At 66.6% G+C, this 21,438-nt stretch overlaps 4 protein-coding genes across 15 annotated transcripts in view; 1 reads left to right on the top strand and 3 right to left on the bottom strand.

The window, feature by feature from the left end:
• Nucleotides 1-5,262, bottom strand: part of LOC148423286 (titin-like) — a 39,928-nt gene extending 34,666 nt beyond the window's left edge. Inside the window, exons 1-13 of the mRNA XM_088414991.1 lie at nt 5,052-5,262; nt 3,754-3,862; nt 3,484-3,681; nt 3,044-3,408; nt 2,730-2,938; nt 2,566-2,641; nt 2,375-2,479; nt 2,019-2,129; nt 1,723-1,929; nt 1,539-1,649; nt 1,077-1,319; nt 809-874; nt 360-618 (exon numbers count right to left, since the gene is read on the bottom strand). Of these exons, the coding sequence (XP_088271117.1) occupies nt 360-618; nt 809-874; nt 1,077-1,319; nt 1,539-1,649; nt 1,723-1,929; nt 2,019-2,129; nt 2,375-2,479; nt 2,566-2,641; nt 2,730-2,938; nt 3,044-3,408; nt 3,484-3,681; nt 3,754-3,844 (2,041 nt within the window). The 5' untranslated portion in view covers nt 3,845-3,862; nt 5,052-5,262. The remainder of the gene's footprint in view (nt 1-359; nt 619-808; nt 875-1,076; nt 1,320-1,538; nt 1,650-1,722; nt 1,930-2,018; nt 2,130-2,374; nt 2,480-2,565; nt 2,642-2,729; nt 2,939-3,043; nt 3,409-3,483; nt 3,682-3,753; nt 3,863-5,051) is intronic.
• Nucleotides 5,263-6,786: 1,524 nt separating this feature from the next.
• Nucleotides 6,787-16,386, bottom strand: LOC148423285 (ecto-NOX disulfide-thiol exchanger 1-like). Of its 9 annotated transcripts, none has more exons than XM_088414701.1 (11): nt 12,565-14,232; nt 11,429-11,500; nt 11,126-11,332; nt 10,323-10,577; nt 9,650-9,862; nt 9,223-9,329; nt 8,756-8,998; nt 8,592-8,690; nt 8,422-8,530; nt 7,518-7,603; nt 7,128-7,392 (listed from the first exon to the last, which is right to left on the bottom strand). In XM_088414701.1, the coding sequence occupies exons 1-11, from the start codon at nt 12,578-12,580 to the stop codon at nt 7,270-7,272; spliced, it is 1,530 nt and encodes a 509-aa protein (XP_088270827.1). In that variant the 5' UTR covers nt 12,581-14,232; the 3' UTR covers nt 7,128-7,269. The 9 variants fall into 9 exon arrangements, 8 of the variants coding, with proteins under 8 accessions (XP_088270823.1, XP_088270824.1, XP_088270822.1 ...); XM_088414699.1 differs by having other exon boundaries at nt 7,129-7,449; nt 12,565-14,229; XM_088414697.1 differs by lacking the exons at nt 8,592-8,690; nt 9,223-9,329 and adding an exon at nt 14,660-16,203 and having other exon boundaries at nt 6,787-7,449; nt 12,565-12,608.
• lacc1 (laccase domain multifunctional purine nucleosidase 1) lies at nt 12,646-17,378 on the top strand. The gene is given in 6 exon segments (XM_088414709.1): nt 12,646-16,177; nt 16,321-16,364; nt 16,366-16,500; nt 16,572-16,737; nt 16,794-17,010; nt 17,093-17,378. Coding segments are annotated over 6 exon segments (1,290 nt in total). The 5' UTR covers nt 12,646-15,648; the 3' UTR covers nt 17,292-17,378.
• Nucleotides 17,379-17,625: 247 nt separating this feature from the next.
• Nucleotides 17,626-20,531, bottom strand: LOC148423283 (TGF-beta receptor type-2-like). 4 transcript variants are annotated; one of them, XM_088414691.1, is made up of 6 exons: nt 19,674-20,531; nt 18,664-19,600; nt 18,421-18,584; nt 18,179-18,306; nt 17,953-18,083; nt 17,626-17,892 (listed from the first exon to the last, which is right to left on the bottom strand). In XM_088414691.1, the coding sequence occupies exons 1-6, from the start codon at nt 20,102-20,104 to the stop codon at nt 17,746-17,748; spliced, it is 1,938 nt and encodes a 645-aa protein (XP_088270817.1). In that variant the 5' UTR covers nt 20,105-20,531; the 3' UTR covers nt 17,626-17,745. The 4 variants fall into 4 exon arrangements, with proteins under 4 accessions (XP_088270817.1, XP_088270819.1, XP_088270820.1 ...); XM_088414693.1 differs by having other exon boundaries at nt 18,162-18,306; nt 18,465-18,584; XM_088414694.1 differs by having other exon boundaries at nt 17,745-17,892; nt 18,162-18,306.
• Nucleotides 20,532-21,438: the final 907 nt, after the last annotated feature.

Genomic DNA, 21,438 nt, shown 5'->3' with positions numbered 1-21,438 from the left:
TTACTTTGTTTGTTTGTTTGTTTTAAGTCGAACGACGCGCTACTCGGGCTTAGGCTGAAGGAAGGAATTCCCTCAAACCGACTGTTATTTTTGAGTCGGGATGGTGGTGGCCTTTCGATGTAGTCATTTCACGTCGGCAAGCCGTCACGTCGGGGTTGCTAACGGTACTGTATCCCGTTTTCCTTTGCACCGTCGCACTGCGGCCGCCAGATGGCCTCGTTTGCCCGTCTTCCGGTCGGTCTCCGAATCGCGTCAAGCGAACGGACCAACTCGCTCGGTCCAATTGCACGCGAGGAAAATCATAGCGACGAGGGAAGACGAAGGGCGCCCCGTTTTGTCGAAGCCGCTCGGGGGGTCACCTTTGACCAGCAGGTAGCAGGAAGTGGTGACGGTCCCGGCCCGGTTGGCGGCCGTGCAGGTGAAGCGTCCGCTGTCCTCGGCGAAGGCCTCGCGGATCAGCAGCCGGGCGCGACCCTCCTCGCAGCTGATCCGGAAGTCCGCCGAGCTCTCCAGCTGGAAGTCCTCTCGGAACCACGTGACCTCGGGGGCCGGCCGCCCGCCGACCCGGCACTCCAGGGTCACGGACTCGCCTTCGCTCACCGTCGAGTTCTTCAGGCCCTGAGGGGACGGACGGCGCTCGATAAACGCCGAGACGCGGGCCTGCTCGAGGCGACCCCCGGTCGCCCGCGTATTCGACAAATTTGAGGGGGCCGGCTACGGCGCTTTGCCCGTTTTCAACCCGACCCCGGCCCTCGACCGACGCTCACCGGCAGACGTCGGCCTGGTTCCGAGAGGTTCCCGCACTTACCGCGAGCAGAGTGGGTGGCGCCGCCGCCTCCTGCTGGTCACTAGGGGGCGCCGCCGCCGCCGCCTCCTGAGCCAAAAACAACAACGCGCGGAACGAAAGTCGTTTTATCTCATTTGCTCGTTCGCAAAAGGCTTCTAGGGGAGGTGACGAAGCGCCGTCCCGGAGAGCCGCCATTCAGACCATTCAGTTAGGATCGTTTTCAAGCTTATTGATCAACTCGTCGTTTGAGGGAGGGCTGAAGTTTCGGCTTTGGGGTGGGGGCACCAACCTGAGGCTCCAAGTCTTCGAACTCCTCCTGAGCGTGAAGCCCCACCACCCGCGTCTCCACCTGAGTCTGATAGGTGGACGTCTTGAAGGGCGGCGCCACGCGCACCTCGGCGGCCGCCATCGTCGCGCTCCGGCGGACCGGACTGGGGGACTGGACGGGCTTGATGACCTTTCTGGTCGCGGAGGGCGACGACAACTCCTTGTGCAGGGTGGCTATGGCCGAGCCCGACACCGACACCGACACCTGGCCCGGAAACAAGCCGTCAGCCGCACGCGCCACGGCTGGCCCCCCACCCGGCATGAAGGGGTTAGCCCGCGACAGGCCCGGAGTCATTCCGGGGCAACGTTTCCGCTGCGGGTTCCCTGGCCCTGGCAGGCCACCGGCCGTTTCCCTTACGCCTTTGCGAGACCGAAAGTCGACGCGGGAGCGAGCGCGGCGGCGGCGTCCCCCCGCCCCGCTTACCTCGCGGGTCACTTCTGTTTTCGGGATGGACACTTTGGCCACGGTGAAATGCGGAGGCGGGGCCGAGGGGGCGGCCGCATCCGTCCGGGCGGAGGTGGCCGTCCACGCCATCTGAGCCCACGGACCCGATCAAGTTACGCGGCGAACCCGCGACGCGCGGCGCCGCTTGAACGGGCGGGCCGACCTGCGCGGTCTCGACGGTCTCGACGGTCTTGACGGTCTTGACGGTCTCGACGGTCTCGACTTTGCCGGCGACGGATTGGGGCGGCTGCTTTGTCAGCGGTTTCTCTGCGGCGATGTGCTTCTTCACCTCCACCACAACGGCGTCCCTCTTGGGCGTCTCTGGCACATGAAGGGCCTCCGCGGCCGCCGGTTGCTCGCCGGCCTGCGCCTGCGGACGCAAACCTCCAAAGCTCTAGAGAGAGAGCAAATCCCAACGCACCGGTGGAAGCACTCTTCTCCACGCGCCGATCCGGCTACCTGTTCGGCCGCGGGTTCCGCCGGCCCCCGGCGGACGCGGGCCTGATCCACGGCGGCCACCACCGTCGCCACGGCGACGCTGCGACCCGTCTGGGAGATTTGCTGCTCGGCCTGATGAACGCGACGCAAGCGAACGAAAGGATTTCAATGTTTCGTTTTTGTATAAGCCGAATAAAAGTAACCTTTCGGAGAGGTTTAAAAAAAAAAGCGGGCAACAGTAATGACGCGCTTGCACAAGTGTGCACACTCTTTGGTGAGCGGAAATGAGAACGAGGCGAACGCGCCGGAATTCTCGCTGGCTGGGACACAGCACAATAGGCCGGGCGCGACAACGCGATTCCCTTGGGGAGGCCGACCTCTCTGACGACGCCGATCTGCTGCTCCGCCTGCAGCGTGACGGCGGCGACGCCCGAGCTGACTTGCCGCTTCCAAGGGGGCGGGACCTCCGGCGACACAGACACCTGCGACCGCGGAGCAACATCAGAGGTACGCCCCCGGGCGCCGGGCCGCGCCGCGCCGCGCCGCGCGCCAGGCCCGGGTCGCTCACCAGTTTGCGCGCGACCGCGGGCGACTTGACAGGTCTGATGGGCGAGACGGACAGTCGGGCGGAGGGCGACACGGATCTGCGGACGGGGCGGTTTCCGTCAAGGTCGCGTCGAGGCCGACCCGGACGCTCCATCAAAGGGGCCAAGTTTGGGGAGCGGGCCCTACCTGACGGGCGCGGGGGCGGGACCCTTGACGTGACGGACGGGCGACGGGGACTGTTGGCGCCCGCCGGTCACTTTGCTCAAGTAGGAAGGCGGCGATCTGGACGTGGGTTTCGGGGGGACCCTCGGGGGGGTCCTGTGAGCCAAGTGCTGAGTCATCACCTCGCTTTCCACCTGCATCTCCATCACGCCGGTCTGGAAGCTACTCTCCATCTTCGCGGCGAGAGAGGAGGACACCTCAAAGCGCGCTCGCTTCCGCCCGATCGAAAGGCGGCGCGCCCAGAAATGGAGTTCAAGCGCCGAGGGGACGGGGCTCACCTTGCGGACCGCGGACCGGGAGCCCGCGGCGACGACCGCGACCGTCTTGGTCTTCTTGGCGGGGACGGCCTCCTCTCCCTGGACGAGCAGCTCGGCGGTGGACGTGGCGCGGCCGCTGGCGTTGCTGGCCGTCACCGAGTAGGTGCCCGAGTCTTCCGGGAAGGCCTCGGCGATCAGCAGGCTGTAGCGGTCGCCGTCGCGCAGGATGCGGAAGTCGGCCGAGCTCTGGATCTCGGCCCCCTCGCGGTAGAACTTGACGGCGGGCGGCGGGATGCCCGTCACCTGCGCGCTCAGTCGCACCTGGCTGCCCTGCCGCACCGAGGCGCTCTGGAGCCTCTGCAGGAAGTTGGGCGGCGCCGCCTCGGCTGCGGGACGGCCGTCGGTTACGAGGCGGCGTCCGCCGAAGCGCGCTCGTCCGGGCCGAACACACGGGGACTCACCTGTGACGAGAAGTTCGGCGGTGCTGGTGGCCTGCCCGGCGCCGTTGGTGGCGCGGACGGAATACCTGCCGCCGTGCTCCGGGGCCACGGCGTCGATGCTCAGAACAGCGCGGCCGTCGCTGAACGAGACACGGACGCCGGGCGCGGTCGAGAGGACCTGGCCGTCGCGGAACCACGACACCTCGGGCGCCGGAGCGCCTGGCGGGCGGATGGCGAGCGGGGTCACGAGGCGCCCGGGCCCGAGTTTCGCCGGCGCCGGCCGGGGCTTACCGCTCACTTGCGCCTGGAACGAGGCGGCACTACCCTCAAGTGCCACCACGCTCTGAAGCGGCTGCGTGAAAGTCGGCGCTTGCGTCGACATGCTGGCTTGCTCGGCTCCCTGAAAGATGGCGAAAGATCCGTCGTCGTTCCGAGGGAGATCGCCGATCGGCGGGCGCGGGGGGCTCGGCTAAATTAAACCGACGGCCAAGCTCTCCTTCCGAGAGCCGACCCTCCGGACCTACGGCGCGCCTTCCTTCCGGAGCTCCGTCTCTCTCGGCTGCGGAAAATGGCGAGGTCGACGCCGATCGCTCGGATCCCACTCGGTCCCGCAAGACGGGAGAGGCCTCCGGGCAAGCGCGGCAATATAGAAAAATAGCGGAAAATGGAAAATAGCCTTTTCCGCCCCCGGCGGTCGAGACGCCGGGAGAAACCGGGGCTTCCGTGTCCCGCTCAGGAGGCGTCTGGCGCGTGGCGGTAAGATGCAAATCACCTCGCCGTCTTGCGCTTGTCTCAAGCGGACGGGCCGGCTCCCGCGTAGGTTTCCCCTCCGAGCGCGCTCGGTAAAGACGGTTTAGCGGCGACGGGCCCGGGCCGAGCCCGGATCGCGCGGGCGGACTAGCGGCCAGGACGTTCGGCCCTCGGGGCCCGAGCTCGGTTCGACGAGGAGCGCCTCGCTCCCCGCCCTTAAAATAGCCCCGAGGCGATGGCCTTTGCCGTTTATCGGGACAGATAACGGCGCTCGCCTTTGGCCCGGACTCCGCCGCAGCACGTGAGGAGGAAGAATCCCCGCTGAGTTTTCAAACATAGAATTCATCTGCTTTATTCTTTCGCTGTCAGTTTGAATAAACGTTTGTCATTGCGCATCTCCAATAGGAAAACAAGCAAACGATTGCACGGACGCTCGAGTCTTTCTAGAGCTAAGTTTGGAAAGGACAGTTGCCAGGAGCCTGAAGCCAAGTCCGCAAGTTTGGAAACAGCTCTCCTTTCCGTACCAAAATAAACGGCGCCGCAGCTGTCGCGTCCCGTCCAAATGGGATGTGCCTTTGCGCAGGACACCGGGCGCTAAAAATAACCCCCCCCCCCCCCCCCCCCCCCCCCCCCCCCCCCCCACCGCACCCCAGCTTGACGGACGGGAGGCATGTGCGCTGAGCCATTCCCTTAAAAAGCCATCGCGCTCCCTATCTATTCTGGGAAGCGGGCGTCAGCCGCCGCGCCCGACGGGCCGCCCGCCGCACCGAACGGTCGGACCGGACCGGGCCGGACCGGACCGGGGCGGGTCGGGCCGGCTTACCTACTTGCTTACTTACTTGTGAGCGCAAGGGCGCCGGCCTGGGTGATGGGGGTGGGGGGGGTGGGGGGGACAGAGGTCCGGGGACGGGCGTCCTTTGTGCCTCCGCTCGGAAGTTCCTCCAAGGAATGGAAAGTCCCCCGAAACAAAACTACCGGCCCTGGGCGGCGAGTAGTTTTGTTGGCGTCCGGACCCGGAACGCTGACCCTGCTCAGAGGGGCCGGCGGCCGAGCCGGGGGGTTATATGCACCCGTGACGTCAGGCGGGGCTCGCGTCCCATTGGTGGGCCTCGCCGTGGGGAGCGGGGGGGGGGGGGGATCTTTATGCAAGGGTTCCACCTGACAGCTGCTCCTATCTGTAATCTCAGACCCCCCCCCCCCCCCACATCCCAGTGCCGGCACGCGTGCGCCGGGGGAGGGGGACCCCCGTTTGCCCGCGTGAGACACTTCGCGTTGGCCCGACCGACCCCGCGGCCCGAAAATGGCACGCGACTGCCCCGAAGCATCCCGGAGGGCCCTCTCGAATTGGCCGGACTCCGGAATCGGGAAGACTTGTCCAGACCGCGTCATTACGGGCGACCAAGATGGCGAGGTCGCGCCGTACGCCTTTCCAAAACCAAGGGAGGGAAAAACAAGTCCCCCGCGGCGTCCAAAGGCAAAGAAGCACTTTGAAGACCGGATCCCAAGGCGGCAGAACGGGAAAGAAGGGGAGAGAACGGGAAAGAAGGGGAAAGAAGGGGAAAGAAGGGGAAAGAAGGGGAAAGAACGGGAGCGGCGCCGCGCCGGAAAAGGCCGGACGCGAGACCCCGCTTGGGCCTCGGGGCCGGCCCGCACCCCAAAGCAAAAGAAGCGGCTGGAGACCCGCGGCGGTTTTGGAGCGAGCGGGGCGGCCAAACGGCGCCCCTTTTGCCACTCGCGTTTTAGCCGCCAGGCAGGGGCGTTCGCTAAAAACCCATTTTGGCTTTTTCCAAAGTAACACAAAGCGTTGAGGCTGTCGGGGGTTGAAAGCCACCTCCTCCCCTTGAGCATAGCACAGCAGCAGCTTTATTTCCGCTCTCCCCGATAAGTTCGAGTGCATCTTATCGCAAACTCGCTCGCCCTTCAGTCCGGAACTTTGTGTGTGGAAAAGCGTTCGAACGCGGCGTTGAGAAAGGGAGCCGCCGAGGCAGACGCAAGGGGGCGCCCTTTCCCAACAAACTCGCTTAGATGACGCTGGCAACATTTGAAAAAGCCAGCAAAAAAAAAACGGTCGGGTCTTTTTGGAAGGTGCGACACAATCGTCCTCGACTACGAGCTCGCGTTGGCACTTTGGAATGACGACGTTTGGAATTGTTCTCCTCCGCGACATGTTGTTTCCAGTCGTCTCGAGCCCCAAAGCGTCCCTTGGCTTCTCCCGCGCCGCGCTCCAACGATCGAGCAATTTAGGCTTGATTCCGGCTCCATTTTATGCCGCGGTCCGAAAAAGTAAACCGCCCGTCATCGCGCGGCGAAGTCCAATCGGAAAGCAAGGCAAAACCTCGCTCGGATTCCCGCTTGCGGCCACAAGAGGAACGCACCTCTGCTTTTCGCTCAACTTGTTCCGTCAATAAAGCGCTTCCTTACTCCCGGACTAACTTGGTACTTTTCAAACTCTTTTCGAGCGTTCTTCGCTCTCTCTCGCTCGTATGATGGGACGCGTGCATTTAACCGGCATTTGGGAGGAGGATTATTTCAAACTGCATTCGCTACTCTGCAAGATCGTCTTCCCGATCGGCGTTTGTTGTTTTGCACCTTTTTATTTCAGTGAGAGAGCGAACAAACAAAAGCGCACCCTAACCCTCGGCCTCGAGGGTCGCCGTCAAGTCCTTTGCAGCCCTAACATTGTCCGGACACGAACTTGGTTCGGAGGAAGGGCGGCGGAACGAACAAGTGTCTCTCTGCCGCTCGCTCGGCGCTCTTCTTCGCCTTCGAATGGCGCTTGACGACGCGGGCGCCGTCTAGCGGACCGGAGGGCGTAGCGCGGCGTCCGAGAAATCAAAGCGGATATTCCTCCGCCCCCCTCGCAAAACGACAGCAAAAGACGGCACGAAACGACATTTGTTCCAAACGGCAAGCAGTCATCCACCGATGAGCTCAACTTTTCCACGGGTGGGCGACGTTCAACGTTCCCTGGCGGGGCGGGGCGGGGCGATGCGGGACGGGGCGGGGCGGGGCGGGGCGGGGCGGCCGCTTCGCTTTCTTCTCGGCTCTCGGCTCTTCTCATTTCAAGTGGGACGGAGGCCCGGCGCGGGGGCGCGCCCCTCGGCCGCTCAGGGCCCGCAGCCCGTCGAAGCCGCAGAACTTCCAGCGCTTCTCCAGCGAGGCGCCCACGCCGCTCAGCTCCTGGCGGAACATGAGCGGCAGGCGCGCCATCAGCCGCTCCAGCTGGCCCGCCGACACCTGAGACGCGCGCCGCCGTCGCCTCGTCAGTCGTCAAGCTGTCGCGCCGTCGCGAGCGCGCGCCCCACCTGCGGGTCCAGCGTGTGCACGTAGGAGCAAAGGTACTCCGAGTTGGCTCCGAAGGGATGCACGTGCAGGAAAGCCGACATCACGCCTGCGTGCCGCGCGCGCACACACACACACGCGCACACACACACGCACGCACACACGCGCGCGCGCGCCTCATTGTCAAGTGTTCAAACAATCGCATGTACGTCTCAAGGCAATTTTTACCCCGCTGTGCCACATTGGGGAAGTCACTTCAAGAGACAGCGTGTAAGATTACGGACACTTTCCCATTTTCCCGCGCTACGACAGACACGGCGGCCATCGTTTCGCATTTCAAACGTACTGCCGCTGCGTCCCTTTTTCACATTCCCCATCATTTCACTCCAGATTTCACGCACGAGGGCGAAGTGCACCAAATTTCCGACTTTCCCCGCAGGTGTATGTATGTGAGCGCCCGAGATTTATAACGTATAAAGTATTGCCGCGGTACACATATCTGCTTCAGTCCCAAACCATCCGAGCCCATCTTTTGCGTCATCCCGTCCATTCCCGTCCATGGCGGCGGCGGCCGGCGGTTATATGAGCGGCGCCGGGAAGGCCAGTCGGACCCCACAACTTTACGCTGGAAATTCTCTCCGGCCACCAGATTTCCCAGGCTCCGGCCCGAAAAAACCCCAAAAAAGTGGACTTTTCTGCGGACCCCCAAAGTCAGCGTCCGCCGTCTTCGGAAGGTCTCCGCTCTTAATGAACGGCCTCCGGACGGATTGGGACCTCGCTTCGGTACGCCGCCTCCTTTTCCTGAAACCGGCTCCAAAGGGCCCCTTGAACGCTAAGGGTCGCCGCCGGCGTTCGGCCGTCCCCGAAGGGAGAACGGAGGGGATGACGCCGGCGCGGCGCCGGGCACGTCCTTCGCGTACGCCTCACCCAGGAGCAGAGCCTCCTCGTGCGACAGCGGGACACCCTCCGGGCCGCCTCCCGGGCCCCCGCCTCCCGGGCCCCCGCCCGCGCAGCTCCGCCGCAAAACGCCGTTGACCTGCGGGGCGCGCACGTCACTCCCCGGCTGGCGCGGCCGGATCGCCGGGTCGGGCTCTGACCTTCTCGCCGCCGAGCGGGCGGGAGGCGTCCTCGGCCCGCCGCGGCTCCGCCTCCTCGCCGGCCAGCTCCTCCCGCGGGCTCCACGCCTCACGCGCGCGCTGCCGACGAGAGGGCGGGCGGAGGCGGCCGGCGTGCGGGCGGCCGGGACCGCGGCGCGGCCTACCTGCTCCGCCGGCGCGAGTCGGGGCGAAGCCTCCCCCGGCGGCCGCTCCGCCTCCTCGCTCGGGTGCCCCGAAGCCAAACGGGGCCACGCCCCGGCGCCCGGCGGCGCACGCGGTTCGCCGTCGCGGTCGGGCAGCGTCTTCGTCCTCTTCCGGAAAGGAACCCCGGCGCCCTCGTCCCGGTCTCCGTCCTCGTCCTCCTCCTCGGCCCCGCGTCTCAGGCCCGACACCTCGCCGGCGCGCGCCTGCAAACACCTCGGCGTCACCGCTTTGGTCTTCGCCGGCTTCGACGCATTCTTCGCCGTCGTGGCTTTCGTCACTAACGTCCCCATCCTCGCTTAGGTGGTCGGCGGCGCCCGCCCGTCGAACTGCCGGGGGAACGGGGGTCGGGGACGCGGGGAAAGGCGGGGTCGGGGAAACGGGGGCCGCGGGTGTCGGGGACGGGCGAGCCGGCCGGCCGGGTACCAACCTGACACTGCCTGGTCCACAGGTCAATGTTCTTGCGCTGAGCTTTGGAGAAGCGGTCCCGAGACTTTTGTCGGCCCGACGCCAGCAGGACGGACGAGACCTGCTCCACTTGGGCGGCGGACACGGGGAGGGGGCGACACATCCACAATCCTTTTACCGGGCTCTGCGAGGGACGGCCGTCCTCGCGCGCGTACCTTGCGTACTTACGTGCGCGCACTTCCCGTGCGCGCGTTAGGACTGGCGGCCGGGGGACGCGCGAGGTCCGCCCGCGTTCCGCGCCGGAGACTTTCTTAGTTTGCTGAGGGCGTTTGAACGTCTGGGACGTCAAGCCTCTCTCTTTCCGCAAACTCTCCACCGTGCGTGCGTGCGTGCGTGCGTGCGTGCGTGCGTGTGTGCGGTTTTTCTTTGCTATGCGTGCGTGCTCTTACTCTGCACAAGTATGGCGGCCATGGCGCAGCGGAAGGCGGCCCGGGCTTTGCGCAGCGCCCCGCGTTGCTGCGCGGCCTCGCGGCGCAGTCGGCCGGCGTGCGCGTTGGCGCTCTGGATCAGCGCATAGACGTGGTTGGCGCCGGCGCGGGTGACGTGGCCGCCGTCCAGCCACCACAACAGCACCGAGGCGGCCCAGCTGAAGCGATGCTTGTCTGTCGGGAAAGACGCGAGGGCAGAGTGCTGACTTTTATTTGCCTTTTGTCCGTTCCGGAGCCGGGCCGGATCCTCACGGGAGTCCAACGGGGCCCGAAAGGGGGCCCGGAACGGGGCCCGTGCAGGCGCCGCTTATTTATGCTCCCGTCAGGCAGCCCTCCCCCGCCCTCCCCCGCCGCATTTCAATGACAATAGGAGCAGCGAGGCGGAGCCGGCATCGTAGAAGCCTTTACGGCGCGCGCCGCCTCGTCGCAGCTCGAAAAGCGGCGATTAGCACGGCCTTACAACGCGGCGCACAAAGCACAACATGCGCAGGCCCGCCCGCGCCGCATTTCCTCGAGGGCAAAGAGATCTTCCGGTCGGTCCCGCGCCAGTCGCTGTCTGGGCCAGCTCCTCGGACGGCCGATTCGGCGGCCCCGCAACTACGACGCGGACGGTCCCGCCGAGGCGCCGGCTCACCTTTCAGGCACTCGGCCAAGGAGGCCGCCTCGCCCTCCGAGAAGGGCGGCATGAGAGGCGGCGAGTCCGGCGTCCGGGGGCTCGGCGCCCCGTCCCCCCGCAGGAGAGCGTCCTCCCCCTCCGGGCGCCTTTCTCGCTCCAGCAGCCTCTGTTTGCACTCCCATTCGTACAGGTCGTCTCGAGCCTGGGCGAAGTCCACGTGGATCTTGCCCGAGTCCCTTTTGTCCGCGCCGGAGCCCAGACGAAGCCGGTAGCCTGAAAAACACCCGCGGCGTGACGCCCTGTTATCTCTGCTCCGAGGACGGGGGGATTCGATACGTTTCCGCCGCACGGGTGGGCCTTTTCTCAACCAAGAGAAGCAACTGAGGGTGCTTTCTCAAGCTTCGTTTTGAAGGCAAACCAAGGCGAAAAAGGCGCGCAAAGATGGGCGCGGCCGCCCCTCTGTTTCTTGCCACCTTTGAGAAAAGAGCTACTCCAGGGCGCCTGGCCGCCTCCGTTCTAGTCCTCTAGAAAGCTAGAATAGCAAGGACCCGCCCGCCCGCGCGGCCGCCCCTTTGTTTCTTGCCGCCTTTGAGAAAGGAGCTATTCCAGGGCGCCTGGCCGCCTCCGCTCTAGTCCTCTAGAAAGCTAGAATAGCAAGGACCCGCCCGCCCGCCGCCTCGTGCGGCGCAACTCCTTAGCCCCGACTCTGTCCTTCAGCCCCACTTTCTAGCCGCTCGATCGAAAGCGAGTTGGCGCCGAGGTTCGACCCCGACGCTCCCCTTTGGGGACGGGGCAGGGGCGCTCACGCGCGCGGGAGTCACCTGACAGGCGGAGCGCTCGGTCCACCATGAACTCGCGGCTGAAGCGGATGTGGCAAAAGTTCTTCTTGCTCTTGCGCAGGGCCACGATGTCACCGCAGGGGGCGAAGACTTCCCTGATGACGTCGTCTCCGGCGTTCTCCGGGAGCCCGCCCACGAAGACGGTCTTGCAGCCGGGGGGGCGCGGCCGGGTGGACGGCGGGGGCAGGTCTGCGGCACGCGGGCGTCGCCGCCGTCTACGCGTTATCGGCAAACCCAAAGAGCTCCGGCGCTCCTTTGAGACGCGGCGCTCCGGACCGGCCTTACTCGGATTCTGCGGGAAGAGCGTGCAGCCCTTGCGGCGGACGATCTCCTTGGGGACGGGCGTCGGCGCCGAGGCTGTCCCAAGGGAAGGCGACCGGTGCAAACGCAAAGGACTACGTGTCAAAGACAGACGCGCCTGCACGTGCGGACCGCGCGCATACGGCATCTACGTATACGTGAGGCTCGTTTTCGGCGCGCTCGTCCCCTCCTTTGGCACGGTCGGATTACCGTTCCGAGCTTTTTCGGCACCGGATGGAAAAGGCTGACGTTTTTTGGACCCGAAGGATGCGCAAAGGGCCTTTTGCGCGAGATGAGGCTCGGCCCGCCGGCCGGCGCCGCGAGAAAAATGGCCCGAGCCCAGATAAGGCGGGAAAACGGCGGGGGCAAAAGGCAAGATAAACGCGAGGCCGCCCGACAGGCGCGACGACGGGCGGCGGAGGGAAGATAAACGAGGAGGCCCGGAGGGATCGGCGGGAGGAACGCCGCTAATGACGACGAGCCGGCCGCAAAACGCCAGCGGGGGTGCGGGGGCTCCGTCGGCACCTCCGGCCGATAACCCCGGCGGCTCAATTAGGCGGCGGGAGAGGAACGCGGCCGCCTCATCTCCGCCGACCGCGGAGGAGGCCGTTTCAAATCCAAGTTTTCAGGGAACTTTGGGTTGCAGAGGTCAGCTCGAGAACTAATTCAATACATGGGGCCGTTACTCCAATTTTCCGAGCCCTTGCGGCCGTCCGGCCGAAAGGTCCGCGGGCCTCTGCCGCCTTTCTCCCTAGCGCCACCCGGGCCTCGGAGCCGGCGCCTTCCTCTCCTCCTTCCCGTCCAATTAGCCGGCTTTGACACGTGCGGCGAGGCGGCGACGGCTCGGGAGGGGCCTCGTTAGCGGCGCTGAATATTCATGAGCTCGGCGCCCGTCGGAAGCCTGCCGAATGAAGTCGGCGCCGCTAACACGCTGAAAAAAGAGCGCGAAAAGCCGCGCCGGGGAGGGCGTTCCGTGACAATAGGAGCGGCGGGCCGACACGCGGCCTTTCCCGGGCGCCGGGCCGGACCTCCGCCGTCGCCGCGCATCGAGCGACCGAACCGGAGCGGCGAGCGGCCGAGCGCCGGAGGTCAACGCGCGGCAAAAAGGAAAAGGAACCTACCTGCGTGTGATGTCATGGCGTCGGCCGATCAACGCCTCGCCGCGCTCGATGCGAGGAGGAGGAGGAGGAGGAGGAGGAGGAGGAGGAGGAGGAGGAGGAGGAGAAGGAGAAGGCGGGTTAGCCCAAGGGAAGGAAAAGTCGCCCAAGCGTGAGATTGGACAGCGATTAGCCCCGCGGCCGCGAGCGCCGGAGGTTTGCCGAAGGCGCTCGAAATGCGGGACGGGGCCCCGGGGGCCCGGGCGGGCCCGGCGGGCCCGGGCGGACGCAGCCCTTTCACGCGGCGGGGAACGCGACGGCGCCCCCTCCGCGGGAGATTCCTCCCTCCGGAATGGGCAACAGTAAGGCGGCGGCAGGGCTCGATCCCACCGACGCTTGGCCCAAACCCCGCAGGGAGCGAGCCTTGACCCCCGAAAGCTGGAGGCGGGGCCCGCGAGCGCAGGAGGTCCCCGCCGTACGGCGAACACGGACGCGGGAGGGAGGGAGGGAGGGAGGGCGCGGGAGGGCTGCGCTTGACGAGCGAGCGAGGCGGCTGACGGGCGGAAGCGGCGCGCCGCTGTTCCCGTCGCCGAGCATTAGCTTCAAGAGGCGCCGCGCCGCGCCGCGCTCCGCCGCCTCGCCGTTCATCTCGGCCCGTGACAGCTGCGCGGGGGAGGCGAGGGGGGCGAGCGCGTGCGCTATTCCGCTGAATTACGGGCCAAAGAGCGCCGGCGCGTCGGATCGCATCTCTCTGCTTCATCTCATTCGTCCCAATACTTTTGTCCTTGTCCGTCAGATTCCCATGAGGTCATCACGCCATCCTCTTCCGCATCGCAAGCGCAGCTCTCCCTCTTCCTCTCCCTCTTCCCCTCCCTCTTCCTCTCCTCCCCTCTCTCACACGCACGCGCGCCGTGATGGAGAGGCGGGCTCGCGGCTCGAGGCTCGCTCCATCCGTCAGTGCCGCCGCGCACAATGAGGCGCATGGATCAAGATGTGAGGCGGGGGAGGCTCCGCCGCGAAAAAAACAAAACAAAAAAAAAGGAACAAGATGGATGCCGGCGACAGCGCGGGGAGCGGAAAAAGGCCCTGCCGATTGACGCGGACGACGAAAAGGTCGGCCGCATTGTGTTGCCGCTTGCTCGGCGGCCGGGGGGGAGGGGGGGGGGGGCACTCGTCAACACGCACGCACGCGCGCCACAGCGGCCCAACAAATGAGTGAAAAGAGAAGCAAAAAGCGGGACGCACTCAGCAGGAGGCGCACAACGTTTTGTTTTGGGGAGGGGGGGGGGGCAAAGGTCACGGGCCATTGAAAAGCAGCGACTGAAGCCCGCCATCCCTTCCTTCCTCGGCTCTTTGCTGCCTCTCCTCGCCTCGCTCGCTTCCTTGACCGCCTTCTCGGCTTCCTCCCTCCCTCCTTTTCTTCCTTCTTGGCTTGCTTCCTCCCTCCTTCCTTATTCCCTTCCTTTTTCGCTTCCTTCCTCCCGCCTTTCCTTCCTTCTTGGCTATCTTCCTACCACCCCTTCCTTATTCCCTTCCTTTTTCGCTTCCTCCCTCCCGCCTTTCCTTCCTTCTTGGCTATCTTCCTTCCACCCCTTCCTTATTCCCTTCCTTTTTCGCTTCCTCCCTCCCGCCTTTCCTTCCTTCTTGGCTTGCTTCCTACGCAGCCCCCTTCCTTATTCCCTTCCCTTTTGGCTTCCTCCCTCCCTCCCTCCCTCCTTTCCTTCCTTCCCCTCTTCCTTTACTTCATGGCTTCCGTACTCACCCCCCCTTCCTTTTTGGCTTCCTTCCTACATAGCTTCTTCCCTTCCCTCCTTCCCTTCCCTTCCCTTCGCTTCCCAACGGCTTCCTCGTTGGCCTCCTGGCCTGCTCGCTTCCTTTCTTCCGTTTGCAGCCCCCCCCCCCCGGCTTGCTTCCTTCCGTCCAGCCTCCTTCCTTTTCGGCCTCCCCCCTCCCTTCTTCGCTCCGTCCCTCCCTGCGACGCGCTTTCGGCGAGGCTACCGCGACGGTTCTCGCGGCCGCCCCCGGCGGGCGACTTGAGTCCCCGGGACGAGCGAGCGACTCGCCCGCCCCCTCGCCTCGCCCCGAAGCAAACAAAGATCCATCACCGAAGGCGTCTTACCTCGGCCGGGACGAAGATGGCGACGGCGCAGGCGAAGCGAGCGGCGGAGAGCGCGCGCACGCGCGCGCGTCCCCGCGGGCGCGCGATCGGGCCGTCCTCCCGCGACTCGGGAGGGGGCGAAGCGCGGGCGAAGGCGGGTGAGCGGCGGGAAAGCTCTCCGATGCGGGAAAGCTCTCCGATCCGAACCCCGGCCCACGCGCCCCGTCGTTCGAACGGAAGCGATCGTTCGCGCGGCCCGAATGAAAGGAAGCGACACTTTGCTCGGTCGCTGTGGATTTCGCGAGACACCCATAACCCAGAGTCCGCTTACGTCCCTGTACGTCACAGGTGTCAAACTCCAGTCCTCGAGGGCCGGCATCCTGCAGGTTTTCTCTCCTAAACGGACCTGATTAGGATCATTCTCAAGTTCCCCCAGGGCCTCCTAACGAGCTGATCGTTTGAATCAGTTGCGCTTTCCATCGTAACGCGGACTAGGAGCTAGGATGGCAAAAATATTGCTCGGGAACGAAAACGGAAGGAGCGAAAGGAGGAAAAATAAGGAGCGACGTCGATCTCTTCGCACGTTTGGATCGGCTGTCATTTACTTTACTGTCACTTCGTCTCGTTATTCGTGCGCTCGAAAAAGCTCACCGGCTCGTTTCTATGCGTTCCGCGCAAAAAGGGCAAAAGATGCCGCGCTGAGATCCGCGCGGGACCGAAGAGATAGTTTCTCTCTGCCTGAATTTGGAAGCGTACGTTCTACTTCTGCTCCGGCGGAGGCCGTTTTGGGGTAGTGGGCTCGCCGGGGCCAGCCGGACTCCGACTCGGAACAAGCTTGTTCACGCCCCTTTCCCTCCTCGAGCCTCTGGCTCGCTCGCTCTCGCTCTCGCTCTCGCCCTCGCCCTCGCTCTCGCTTCCCGTTCGCGCGGCAAAAGCGGAAGCGGAAGGTTGGACCGCGCCGGACTCGACGCGCACCACCGCACCCGCACTCGCGCCGCACTGGACGCGCGATGACGGCGGTGCTGCTGGACCTGGCGCACGCGTGCCGCTGCGGCTGCACCGAGCGGCTCCTGCGCGAGGAGAGGCGCGACGCGCACCTGCTGGTGCTGTGCGCGGCCGCGGGGGGGCCGTCCCCGGAGGCCGAGGCGGCGCTGGGCTGGTGGGGGGGGGGCGCCGGCGGAGGGCGCGTGCTGGCCGAGTGGCGCGCCACGGCCGCCTGCGCCTACCGCCTCAAGCGGGCGGCGGACGAGGCGGGCGCGCTCTCGCTGCGCGTGCTCACCAGCCCGCGGGGCCGCGCGCGCCTGCAAGCCTACCGGCGCGAGCTCTTCACGCCCCTCTACGACTTCACGTACCGGCTGGGCTGCGGCGGAGGCGGCGCCGGCGGGCCGCGGGAGGCCGAGGCCGGGGCCGGGGCCGGGGCCGAGGTCGAGGTCGAGGTCGAGGTCGAGGTCGAGGTCGAGGTCGAGGTCGCCGCCATGCTGCGAGCGCTTCCGTCGGTGGGCGGGGCCGTCCGCCTGCTGACGTCGCCGCTGATCCCGGGTGAGCCCAAAGTCCATCGTGCGCGCCTTGTGGGGGATTCGAGGCCGCGCGCCCCCTAGGGGCCGGCGGAGGCTACGCGCCCCTACTCGCGCTTTTCCGGCGACCGAGACCGACGCTCCGTTTTGCCGCGTCCCCGCCCGCAGGCCGCTTCGGCCACGGCTTCAGCACGCGCGGCGGAGGCGTGTCGCGCTGCGCCCACCCTGTCCTCGCTCAACCTGGTCAGCAGCCCCCGGAGGCGGGACTCGCCGGCCGTGGTCGGCGAGAACCGGCGGCGGCTGGCGCTGGGCGCCGGCTTCCACCCGCGCCCGCTGCACGTGCTCAAGGTGGGTTTCCGGCTTTGCCCGGCTCCGGCCCCCTCGCGCCCCCCGCCCGACAGGCGGTCCGCCCGACGCAGGTGGGCCATTCCGCCGGCGTGTGGGTGCTGGGGAGCGCCGAGCCGGAGCGCTACGACGCGGCGGTGACGGACCGGCCGGGGCCCGTCCTGGCGGCGCCGGGCGCCGACTGCGTCCCCGTGCTCTTCGCCGATCCCGTGGCCGGGGCGGTCGGAGTCGCTCACGCAGGTGGGCCCGTCGCAGCGACCCCGTCCCGGGCCCTTTGACTTTGCCGCCGCTTTCAGGCTGGAGAGGGACCCTGCTGGGCGTGGCCGCCGCCGCCGTGTCGGCCATGACCGAGCGGCTGGGTTGCCGGCGCGCCGACATCCTGGCGGTCCTGGGCCCCTCCGTGGGTCCGTGCTGCTTCTCGCTGGAGCCCGAGCAGGCCGCCCGCTTCCGCCCGGCCTGCGTCCGGCGCCGGCCCGGGCGCAGGCCCAACGTGGACTTGCGCCTGGCCAACAGGTGGCATCCGCTCCCCGGCCGCTCCTCGCTCCGCCGCCCCCCCCTCCCGCCTTGACGCCGAGCGTCCCCCGCCCTCCCGCAGGCTGCAACTGGAGGAGGCGGGCATCCCGGCCCATCACATCGCCGACGACCCCGGCGTGGCGCCCTGCACGTCCTGCCACCCGCGAGACTTCTTCTCCCACGTGCGGGACGGCGCCCACTTTGGCACGCAGCTGGGATTCGTGTGGATCAGGGACGCGGACGCGTCCGGGGACTTCCAAGGGACTCCTCCGCCCTTCTAGAACGCGGCGTCCCGATCCTCGCCGACGACGACGAGGCCTCTTTTTCCACGCGCTTTTTAGAGACTCGGAATAAAACCCCTGACGCTCGGCCTCCTTCTTCTTCGGGCCACGGCCACTCCATCGCCTCCGTCCCAGCTCCCCCGGCGTCCTCTTTCACCGCGTCCTCCGCTCGGGTCTTCCTCCCTGACGTCTTCCTCCCTGAGCCCGTCCGCGCCCGGACCGAATCGGTCGCCCGACCCCGAAGCGTCATCGTTAATATTTCACGTCCGACGTCCTTTTTTACGGATGATTTTTTTCCAACCGCGTTCAAATTGACTCGCTCGTCATGCTCGTCCTTCGTCTCGTCCGATTTTATTCCCTGACGTTTGCGCGGCGCGCTTTTTTGACGACGCCAGCCCAAGACGCGGCCTCAGCCGCGCCGCGGCCTTCCGGGAACGGAAACGTCCGGCGTCCCTCAGCGCGGTCCCCGGCCGGCTCGGTCTTCTTCCCCCCGGCGCTTCCGGAGCGCACGCATCCGGCGGAGAACGCAGTGCGCCGTGAGGCGCGCCTCGGGGTCCTGGTCCCAGCACTCCGTGAGCGTCTGGCAGTAGTCGCTCATCCCCTGCGGGACAGGCGCGTTAGCCGCGCTTAGCCGGTCGGCCCGGGGCGCCGCCCCGCCTACCCGGTGGCGCGTCCATCCCGGCGGGATGTCGGGGCGCCGCCGCCTCCCGACGACCAGGTCGCGCATCTCGTCGGCGTCGGGGGGTGCCGGCCGAACCGCCCCGCCGAAGGGCGGCGCGTAGGCCTCGACCTCTGCAACGCAAAGGGCGGGGCTGTGAGCGGCGGCGGCCGGGGCCGGGCCCGGGCGCGGCCTCCGCCGCCCGCGCTCGCCTCCGACGGCCCGGCACCGCGAGGCCATCTCCCACAGGACCAGCGCCATGGAGTAGACGTCCATCTGCTTGAAGGACTCGCCGCCGTCTTCCAGGTTGACGCGGGACTCCAGCGCCTCCGGGGACATGTAGCGCGGAGTGCCCACCTGAGCGCACGCAGAGCCCGCGTCGGCACGCGACCTCAGTCGGGCGGGCCATTCGGAGGACGCGGCTTCCCTCCGGCCGTACGCTCGCAAGCGGAAATCGGGCGGCTCGCTCGCCTTTCGAAAAGGCAAATTGAAAGCGTCGCCCGGGCTGGGGCTACCTGCCCGCCGGCGGGCCGGCCGCGCAGTCGCACGGCCAGGCCGAAGTCGCAGAGGGCCACGTCGCCGTCGTCCTTTAGCAGCACGTTGTCGCTCTTCACGTCGCGGTGAGCCACCGGCACCTGAAAGGCGCGCCCGAGTTTCCTTAGCCGGCTCGCGACGTTGCGCGCGTGCTCGCACCGAGCCCGCCTCGGGCGATACCTTGGGCGCCCCCGCCGGCCGCAGGGTATCGCTGTGCAGGTGCGCCAGACCGCGCGCCAGGCCGGTCGCCATGGTGACCAGCCGTTTCCAGTCCAGCACGTCGGCCGTCAGGAAGTCTCGCAGGTTGCCCAGCCCGTGGTAGGCTAGCAGCAGCCAGTAGGTCTCGCCCCTAACCTGCCGGGCGGACATCGGGGCGGACACTCGCACGGCCGACGCGCGGTTCTCGTCGAGCGAGGCGCACGTCACCTGCGCCCCCAGGAAGCGGACCACGTTGCGATGGCGCACGGCGGCGTCGGCCAAGATGGCGCCCTCGTGCCTCCACGAGGCCGCCCGCGCGGCCGGGAAAACCTTCACCGCCACCGCCGAGGGGGCGTCTTCTGGACCCCCGGCGAGCGGCCGGGCCCGCCACACCCGCGCGAAGGCGCCGCCGCCCACCGCCGCCTCCAGGGAAACGGGCACGCCGGGCGGGGCCTGCGCGGGTGCGCCATCCGGAGCGGTGGTCCCCGCGCGGTCCGTCGCGGGCGAGGCGTTTTCGAGTCGCCGGCGGGCCCCGCAGAGGGCGGCGACGACGAGCGCCAGGACGGGCGGGATCAGGCCGACCAGGACCGCCGGAAGGGCGTCTTTGGCCCGCGCGCACCACGACCCTGAAAGCGACGCGGCGGATCCCTGCGCGCTAGCCTCCACTGAGACCCGCCGGGCTACGAGGTAGCCAGCCGGCTCACCGTCGGGGCGTCGGCGGAAGACCAGTCTGTCGTTGCATTCGTGGGGGCCGCGACAAGCGCAGGCCTTGAGGCCGCCGTCGGCGGGCGCCGCTCCGGTCATGCGGCACTCGTGGGAGGCGGAGTCGAGTAGAAGCTCCGCCCCCTCGACGCCCTCCAACGGCAGAGCGGGATCGTGACACATGGTGCGCAGCGACGCGCCCGAGAGGCTCGGCCGCCTGCGCGCAAAAAAAGGGGCGCGCGCCACGTGCGGGGCTCGCGCGCGAGGTGTCGGCTGGCCGACAAGCTCACCAGAGGGCCACGCAGACGTCGCGCGGGGACGAGCAGAAGGAGGACAGGGAGCAGTTGGAGAAGCACACGCCGTCGTCCCGGCACGCGGGGCTGCTCGACTCGCACCACATGCACACGTTGAAGTTGAGGTGGGCTCCCGGTGCCGCCGCCCACGCCCACGCTGAGCGCCGGCGCGAGGTAAGGTCAGCGGCGCCAGGTAAGGGCGGCGCCGGGTAAGGTCGGCGGCGCCGGGTAAGGTCGGCGCCGAGCCGCCTCGGTCCCGGGCCGTTTTGACGAAGGGTTAGTCCCCCGTGTTTCGATCGCGCAAACGCGACGAGCTCGGGATCGGGCGAGCGCCGCCCTACCGTCCAGGAGGGGAACTTGCCCGCCGCCTGCCTCCCTCCGCGGCTTGCGAGCGAAATAAACAAACAAGAGCACGCCTTGTCCTTCATTGAATGAATAGGCTGGAAAATGAAGCGAGTACAACGTGTTTATTGTTCGGAGCAAACGCCGGAGGCGCCGCGCCGGAGGCGCCGGGAGAAGTCAAGACTGGAGAGAAATGCCATCGCTCCGACTTAATTCAAAATCGGGAGCAAAAAGCAGAGTGCCGCGTTGATCAGGAGTTGTCACGCGCACGCGCTCGGGCAGCTTTTGTCCGGAGCCGGAGAGGCGAGCGTCCGGCCCCCGGCGCCCGGCCCCCGGCGCCCGGCCCCCGGCGCCCGGCCCCCGGCGCCCGGCCCCCGGCGCCCGGCCCCCGGCGCCCGGCCCCCGGCGCCCGGCCCCCGGCGCCCGGCGGGGTTAGTTCGCTTGTTTCGGACTGGGAAAAGCGGGTCCGCAAAGTCCAAAGCCTGCCACGCTTTGACTCGCAAGCCGGGGGGGGGGGGGGGGGGGGGGGGGGGGGGGGGGGGGGGGGCTGCAAACGGAAGAAACCGAACTCGCGAGCTCCGGTCGCATCACCTGTGGCTAAAGGCAAACCCCGGCAAGGGTTTTTCATTTGCGGACTTGGATTTGGTCTCGGCCGTCGATTGGGGGGGGGGGACTCGCCCATCGCGCGCACAGTTTGCCGATAGGCCGAAGCGACTTAAGACCAGCTAAGGCGTAACGTGTTGAGAGTTGACCAAAAAAAAAAAGTCACGCAACTTACAGGCGAAGAGGACGATGACACGTTGGTTTGTCCGCATGACCAGGTCCCGTACGAAAAAAGAAAAATGAAAAAAAGTCACAACTCACAAGCGAAGAGGACGATGACGCGTTGGTTTGTCCGCATGACCAGGGCTTGTGAGCAAGCGCGCGGCGCGGCGCGGCGGGGGGCACGCGAAGCCCTCCCCCCTAACGGAAAAAAATGGCAGCCCTTCCTTCACGGCTTCGGTGGGGACCCTCTTTTCAACGCAGTTTTCTCTTGCGGCCGGACAGGTCTCCTCGACGACAGCTAAAAGCTCGTTTGAACCCATCTCGTAACGTTGGGCTAAGTCTTAAAGGGACAATGTTTTCAAAAGGAATACACGACTCCAAATTTCAAAAACTTGCAAAGGCGTACATTTTTCAATATAGTCGTGGGTCTGGTAATGAAATGTGACGTACCAGAATATCATCATTCCTATCTCAGCGATACTTCGAAGGTGACCTCAACGAGGCATTTAATTTGCGGTCATGTTTGTTTATTTGCCGTTCCGCCACGCTTGCTGTACTTCCGCGATTGAGCGACATCCCCTCGGTTGTAGTTTTGACTCTGAGGGAGGCGGGTGCACCATTCGTGAAGACAAAGAGTGGTCTACTGTCGAATCGA

The sequence above is a fragment of the Hippichthys cyanospilos genome, chromosome 5 (assembly GCF_059441005.1).
Source record: "Hippichthys cyanospilos isolate Australia breed blue-spotted pipefish chromosome 5, RoL_Hcya_1.0, whole genome shotgun sequence".
Lineage (NCBI taxonomy): Eukaryota > Metazoa > Chordata > Actinopteri > Syngnathiformes > Syngnathidae > Hippichthys > Hippichthys cyanospilos.
The sequence above is the reverse complement of the archived record's forward strand: the minus strand, read 5'-3'. Positions and strand labels throughout refer to the sequence as shown.